At 43.5% G+C, this 7,894-nt stretch overlaps 1 protein-coding gene across 4 annotated transcripts; it reads left to right on the top strand.

The window, feature by feature from the left end:
* The first annotated feature begins 622 nt into the window (after positions 1–622).
* LOC119246754 (melanoma-associated antigen B16-like) lies at positions 623–5,727 on the top strand. 4 transcript variants are annotated; one of them, XM_054695945.1, is made up of 3 exons: positions 623–913; positions 2,781–2,995; positions 4,151–5,727. In XM_054695945.1, the coding sequence occupies exon 3, from the start codon at positions 4,217–4,219 to the stop codon at positions 5,240–5,242; it is 1,026 nt and encodes a 341-aa protein (XP_054551920.1). In that variant the 5' UTR covers positions 623–913; positions 2,781–2,995; positions 4,151–4,216; the 3' UTR covers positions 5,243–5,727. The 4 variants fall into 4 exon arrangements, with proteins under 4 accessions (XP_054551920.1, XP_037368992.1, XP_037368990.1 ...); XM_037513095.2 differs by lacking the exon at positions 2,781–2,995 and having other exon boundaries at positions 4,155–5,727; XM_037513093.2 differs by lacking the exon at positions 2,781–2,995.
* Positions 5,728–7,894: the final 2,167 nt, after the last annotated feature.

The raw sequence follows: 7,894 nt of genomic DNA, 5'->3' as shown, positions 1-7,894 counted from the left end.
TGGAGAAACAGATCAGCAGTTTTGTCTGATATCTCTCTTCCGTCTAGTGCCTGCCTACCTTGTAGGATAAACACCCCATGTCACATGAACGCTGGGACACAGCCCACTCCTAACTATGGAAAGTTTTTTGTTCTTTTTTAAGATATATCCATCTATGCATACAAGAGCTGGGGTACAGGTCAGAGATGCGGGGGATGAGAGGATTCACCAGAGACAGAGTGGGAAACAGAACAGGCAGACTGACTGAAATATACTGCTGAGGGGAGCAGCAGGCGAGACAGGAGACATCCTCTTTGCCATGTGAATTGCGCCCTGGCAGACCGGGCATCGAACTCTTGCTGTGGAGGCTTCGGATCGCTTCATAGTGCGGTGCTTAACCCCTTGCGCCATCAGGGACGTCCCTACCTATGCAAAGTTTAAAGTAATTAAACTCATCAAGAATTAGCAGAGATGGGCATATCCAAGAAGTCTTAACTCAATGAGAAAGGGGCCAAAAAAGAGATGCACTGTATACGAGGACAGAGGAGAGTGACAGAAGCATAAAGAAGCCTGGTCCACATATGCTTTCACCCTTGAAGTTTCCAGGTGGGACTTTCTGGATGAGACACCCCTCATCCTTCCTCATAGATCTCAGGACGTGACGACATTGTGCGAGGAGCACAGACCTTGGCCAGTAGGGGGAGTGATTCCAGAATCCAGCAGAATCAGCCTGAGGAGTATGAGTCACTTTTCACGGAAGTGAGCCGTGTGCAGAGCCCTGCCCCTGCTGCCACCGCGGGAGACCCCAGGCAGGGATAACAGGGCGCCACGCCCCCTTGATAACCTTTTCCCTCATTGAAGGGCAGAGAGGACTTGCTCTGAGGTGTGTGGTCTCAAGTCATAGTGAGGAGTCACAGTTCCTGCCCGAAGTCAGGTAAGACTCTAAGTGAGGACTGAGGAGACATTTCACCACGGAAAAGGAGCGTGTCCCCCTTAGAGACCCCCCTCATCCCACCCCTGAGGGGCCTCAGCAAGAAAGCTCAGTCAGGCGTCGTGCTGACCTACCGCACACTTCCTCTTTGGCAATCGGAATGAGGTGAGGGATTGAGCAGGGGGCCATGAATATGGAGAGGAGAGGGAGGGCAGGGGGATCATGAGTGTGTGTGTGTGTGTGTGTGTGTGTGTGTATGCGCACGTGGGCGTGCACCCCTGCGCGTGTGTGTGCACCCACACGCAAGAGTTGAAATGGGGTGGGATTGTTGGAGGGAGGGAGATGAGAGTCTGAGGAATTGCCGGTAGTCATGAAAACCCCCCTACGCGAGTCCTGAGGGAACACACAAATCAGATCTTTAGCGGACTCTGAATTATCAGCCAGTCTGTCAGCCTGAGGAGGCCCTGGCGGTGGCGGCGGGAAATGTCGCTTACTGACGCCGCTACAAGAGTCTGAGGGAAAGGAAGGCTTAGCGTGAGGTAACCATACTATATCCGTGAAAGAAGATTCTTGGGCCCTGTAGGAATCCTGGTGAGACCCCCCCCCCCCACCACCAAGTGAATCTCTGTGTACCTATGTAAGGTATCTCCTCACTTCGAGAGATGGAGCCTTGTTTTCAAGGTGGGGCTTCGGGTAATCGATGGCACCAGGCTTATTACCAGCATATGTGATTTGATTAGTACTTGGAAGTATTGTGGGGCTAACCAATTGATGAGACAGTGGCTACCATGGAGTCCTCTGAGTTTTGTCAGTCCTGAGAGTCCAGGGAAAGGATGGCAGGCAGAGAAGACACTTCATTTTCTAGGCAGTGGGGGGTGGGGTGGGTGGGATGCCGAATTCTCAGGAAAATGAAGTTGTTTTCCTAAATAGAACGTGTGGCTTAACATGTTCCTGGGCCCTGTGACTTATGTGTGAAGGGCAAACTGGCCACATAAAAATGGGGTCACATATCACAGGAAACTCTTAGGAGATCCCAGCAAGGATTAGATGAACCATCCAATCTCTCTTCCCTGGTATTCATTTAATATGAGGAGGCAAATTGAGGTGGAAAGGGTAAGTTCCAGGCCATGCCAAGCTTCACATGAAGACTCCTACACAACACCATCTGGACAACACACTCCAAAACATAGAGGCACCCTAAACTTATTCCCTGCCCTACCTCCCCGCTCCACACACACACTTAAAAAACATTTAAATAACAATGGTTTTTATCACTATGTAGGTTTCAGGTGTATAGTATTCAGCATCTGTACATATAACTTTTATGATCACACCAAAGATCTGGTTTTCATCTACCATGATACTCTGTACCAAGTTTACCTAATTTACCCATTTCACTCCTGCTTCTTTGTGGTAAACACCATTTTTTTTTCTTTTAATCCAAAAGATTGTTTTATTCTTTGGTTTATTCTTTATACTCCATATATGAGTGAAGTTGTATACCATTTTTCTTTCTTCATTTGACTTTTGTCACTTAGCATAATAGCCTCTCTTTCCATCCATATTATCACATCACAAGTGACAAGATTACGTCTTTCTTTTATAGCAGATCCCAGGTCCTACCGTAAGTCAAGGGAAAAAAAAACCCAGCTAACTGAGGTTGATGGGGAAATCCACTCCAGAATTGAATGCTCTCAACAAAGCCCTGTCCTGCAGTCACACCTAAAAAACTGAGGCTCCAACATGCCCAGCAGTTATCCTCAGTGGTCACAGGGACATAAGTCTTCAGTATGAGGGTGCAACATAAGCTCAGCAGAGGGGAGGGTCTCCTACACTGTCAAGATTCATGATGTTTGTTATCCATCTACAGGGGTATTGCTGGGACCCCATGATACCTACACTGCCCCTGTTGTCATTCCCTGGGAGGTCCCAGACTAGGATGGCCAGGAGTTTCACCAGCATTGTCCAGTCCATGCACTGTGCTTCCAGTTGAGGTGGCAGTCTTAGTCTGATGTTTTCCATCACAGTGGATATGGTGCCCAAGCCATGGAAGAGTCTATGTGGAGACATGAGGAAGACTGAAAGGTACACACCCAAAAAATAGGGTCAGCAAAGAGCCCAGTCACAATATCAGCCAAAAAACCTGAGCAAGTTCCCATGAAAAGGTGTCTCCTCTTTACCTTTGGGGTTGGGTTAGATCTTTGGTGACTATTATCATATGAGGCTAGTAAGGGAAATAATTCAGAGCCTGTCAGAAGTCACAGTTAAGACCCTCAGTGGGATCTGAGTGGTCCACCCAACCCAAAAGAGGGAGATGAACAAGAAAACGTATATATAATATAATTATATATTATATAATCATTTTTATAATTTATAATTATAATTATTTGTATAATTTATATAATCATATCTATATATAATTATAATTATGAAATATAATATTGTGTGTATATATGTGTGTGTGTGTATATATATATATATATATATATATATATGAAAACTTGTCCAGAGGATTAGTCTCAGCTATTAGGGTGCAGGGATGACACCAGTAGCCAAGGTAAAGACCTCAATGAATGTTGAAGGACAACTGATCCCGAAAGTAAAAAGATCTCTGACAAGCCCTAAACTGTTGTCAGTGCTGACACTGTCGAGTGAGTGTAACCCCTATTTACTGCTTCCAGTGTTTTGAGAGGCAGTGTCAAGTCACCAAAAGAAGAAATCCCTGGACTTGCCTGGATTCAGTGGAACATCCCAGTGAGAGCTGGGAGACCCTCCACACCAGAACAGATAGTTTGCACAGGATTTAGCTCCTGTTTTCAGCCCTGGGGGGAAGCAGGAAGGGATAAGTTACCTCATATTTCCTACTTGGTTGTCTCAGGTTATATGACTTTGGTCTCAGAGGGACAGACTCACGATAGGATAGGGAGGGACCCAGATCTATCCAATACCAAAATAATGAACCCAAGTGAGGAGTGATGGCAACACCCTCCTCAGAACAGAAATAACTCTGAAGAGCCCAGCCATGCCCACCTACTTTGATCCCTAAGAATTCTCAGCCTGGGTTGGCTGACTGAACCCCGAGGAGTATTTAAGCTTCCATCTTCGTGTTCTTGGAGGATGCAGTAATCAGAAAATCAGAGGACCTGTTAGGCCCTATAGCATGGTTGTCAGGACATGTTCAATATAGCCACAGTTGACATTACAGTGGAGACCACTCAACATCTGCCTTCTTTCTCTTAGGCAGTGATTCCCTGTTGTCGGTCCTTCCCAACACTCTCTTGTCCACTGCCACCCACTAGAGCCACCATGCCTTGGCATCAGAAGAGCCCACGATTCTCACATCATTTATGCCCTGAGGCCAGAAGTAATGTCCAGAGCCTGGAGATTGCACAGATCACCAAGGCCCTGGAGGAGACCTCCCTCTCCTCCCATCCTCTAATGCCTGCCAATCGGAAGGAGGCTCCCGAAGCTGGTATGGCCAGTATTCCTGAGGGTCCTCAGAGTGTCTCTTTCTCTGGCACTGCCTCCATGTCCACCTCATCAAGCAAGTCAGAGGAGGGCTCCACTAGCCAAGCAAAGGAGAGTTCAAGCACTTCACTGGCTGAGCCAGATGCCAAGAATGCACTCATATATCCTCTAGAGGAGAAAGTGGCAATCTTGGTGAATTTCATGCTTTTCAAGTATCAAGTGAAACAGCCGATAACCAAAGCAGATATGTTGAATACAGTCATCAAAGAATATGAGTACTACTTCACTGAGATCCTGCTGAGAGCTATGGAGCGCATGGAGATGATTTTTGGCCTTGATGTGCAGGAAGTGGATCCTATCAACCACTGCTATGTCCTCCTTATCAAAGCAGGCCTCACCTATGATGGGCTGATGAGTGGTGAAGAGGGCGTGCCCAAGACCGGCATCCTGATTCTTGTGCTGGGTGTGATCTTCATGAAGGGCAACCATGCCACTGAAGAAGAAGTCTGGGAAGTTCTGAGTTTGATGGGCATTTATCCTGGAGTGAAGCACTTCATCTTTGGGGATCCCAGGGAGATCATCAAAGATTTTGTGAAGGAAAATTATCTGGTCTACCAGCAGGTGGCCACCAGAAATCCTGTGCAACTTGAATTCCTGTGGGGCCCAAGAGCCCATGCTGAAACCACCAAGATGAAAGTCCTAGAGTTTCTGGCCAAGGTCAATAGGACTGAGCCTAGTAATTTCTCATCTCAGTATGAGGAGGCCTTGAAGGATGAAGAAGAGAGAGCCCGAGGCAATATTTCAGCCAGTGCTGAGTTTCCTTTCATGGCCACTGCCAAGTTCACCAGCTCCTTCCACACCTAGGCAAGTGAGGGATAGTTTCTTCATGCACTCTTTCAAGAAACAAGAGTTGATACAATTTATGTCTTAGATGGGGCTAAGAGGAACACACATTATGCCTATGTTTTTCTGTTTTATATGTATAACTTGAATTTTTTTGTTTTTTGATGTATTATTCTAATGTCTTTTTAAAATAGAGATTTCATTAGCTTTAAAATCTCAAGGTTTTATAGATGATAGTGTTCATCCTCATTCACAATGAGGTTAAACAGTAAGAGCTTTGTAGTTTTGTAAAACAAATTGTGAAACATTTTGTCTTCTGCAATAAGACAACATGATACTGCTATAAGCATTTTTGGGACATAAGGAAAACTTGCTTTCTAGAGAAGCCTTCAGTTTTTTATTTTCCCTTTTAGTCCTTGTTCCATAAATTAATCGCATAACCTTGATTATATAGCTGTTTCAACAATATGTATGAAATAAATCTTAATAAATTAGATCTCATGCTCACTGGCTAATTTATTCTCCAAGCCTTAATTGAACACCTCACTTTGGAAAGCACTGCACTAGCAATGGGAATACTGGTATTAAGGACTCAGAACCTCCCTACAGAATTTTCCCTCATAGGAGCAATAATATTAAAAAACAATCATGGAATCTTCTAATACATTAAGAATCAGTGAAAAGATGGTTTGAGGGCCTCCCCTGGTGGTGCAGCAGGTGAACGCTGGGCTGCGAAGCTGCCCACAGCCTCTGCAGCACAGGTTCGGTCCCCAGCCGCCAGCGAGGGTCCCACATGACGTGACAGACCTCCCCTCAGCAGTGTATTTCATCAGTCTGCCTGTTCTGTTCCCCACTCTGGCTCTGGTGAATTCTCTCACCCTCCCGGGCTTCTGACTATACCCAGTGCTTGTATAAATAAATAAATAAATAAATAAATAAATAAATAAATAAATAAATAAATAAATAAATAAATAAATCTTTAAAAAGAAAAAAAGATGGTTTGAGGCATTATAGGAGGACAACACATGAGATTTAGCAAAGTGTTCATGCAGTCAGGCAAGGCAGTTTCTGGATTTTGAAAATTTCTAGTGCATCAGTGGAAGTTATTTTTATTTGTTTCTTTACATTTATTTTCTTACATAGTTAATTTTTATAAAGTATTTGATTTCTCCCCTCAGGTGTAGTCCCCATAGTTCTCCCACCACCACAGCACCTGTGATCTGTCACTATAGTCCAGTCCCTTGTGCTCTTCCCTCCCCTATTTTAATCCTTCACTTTCTCCTTCCCCTACTGGATGCCTCAGATCTATGGTCAGCTTGCATGTTTTCTCTTATTTTTGACCCTCCTTTCGTTTCTCTGCATTCCACATATAAGTGAAATTATCCAATATTTATCTTTTTCCTTCTGATTTATTTCACTTAGCATAATCCCTTCCAACTCCATCCATGTTGCCACAATTGGCATGAGTTTATCTTTTTGATTGGTGAGTAGTATTCCATTTTGTATATGTGTGTGTGTGTGTGTATACATTATATATATATATATATATATATATATACACACATATCACACCTTCTTGATCCATTCATCTTTTGGGGGACACTTGGGTTATTTCAATATCTTGGCTGTTGTAAATAGTTTTGCAATAAACATAGGAGTGCAAATTAGAAACAACATACTGGCAAGGAGATTGTGAAAAAGGAACACTCTTACACTGCTGGTGGGAATGTAAACTGGTCAAGCCACTATGGAAAGCTGTGTTGAGGTCCCTCAAAACAATAAAAATAGTTTTACCATATGATCCAGAAATTCCACTCCTAGGAATATGCCAAAAAAAAAAAAACCCACAAAACACTAATTTGAATGGAAGTTAATTTTAAATTAAACTGGTTGTAGGGTAGAAGAGACTGAGGTCATATGATCAGGGACCAGACTCTCAGCATGTCTCAGAAACCCAAGCACCTGGATGGAAAATCTTTAGCTGTTACTTCCATTACACCACTAAACCAGAGTAAAATTCCACCTTGTGTAGGAATAGAGGATGTTCTGCGTTCTTATCCCAATGCAGTTAAACATAGTTAAACAAAGTTGGCAATATTTATACATCATCACTAAGGACTTTCTAGAAATATTAATGATACTCCCTTGAGATTTGATACCCAGAAACCACTATGCTGTCAGCCTTACGGTCAAGGAGAAGTAGTACCATTTTATTCTAAGGAAAATTTCCTTAGGCCACCTTTAATGTAATTTGGAAAATTACAAATTAATTTGTAATTTGTGGGATGGTTGGATGGAAAGTGTTGGGAAGGAAAAATAATTTTCCTTCTACCCGTTTGGATTCTGGGATAAGGAAACTTTTCCCTATAATAAAAAAAAATATTAATAAGAGAAAAATGATCTGAAATGCAAGGAAGTAACCAGAGCGGGAGTCGGACAAAAGACAAATTTGTGGGAAATGGATATGGTAGAGGTGTTTGGGTGTGGAGTAAGAAATGGAAAAAGAATTACCTAAATTCCCTGTTCTTGCTGATAAGGATGCTTTCTTTCTACCCTGCTGGTACCGGGAGGGTAACTTTCACATGGGAAATTTACCTTCTGCATTCTGGGGGTCAATAAAGAGTCAGAGCATCCTTCTTGGACCAGCCGTTTCTCAGGTAACTTTAATTTAAA

This window comes from Talpa occidentalis, unplaced genomic scaffold (genome assembly GCF_014898055.3).
Source record: "Talpa occidentalis isolate TD23 unplaced genomic scaffold, MPIMG_talOcc4v2.1 talOcc4.15, whole genome shotgun sequence".
NCBI lineage: Eukaryota > Metazoa > Chordata > Mammalia > Eulipotyphla > Talpidae > Talpa > Talpa occidentalis.
This window is presented reverse-complemented; position numbering and strand designations above follow the sequence as displayed.

Coding starts and splice junctions, on each gene's coding strand:
- LOC119246754 (XM_037513095.2), top strand. CDS start 4,217: ATGCCTTGGCATCAGAAGAGCCCACGATTCTCACATCATTTATGCCCT.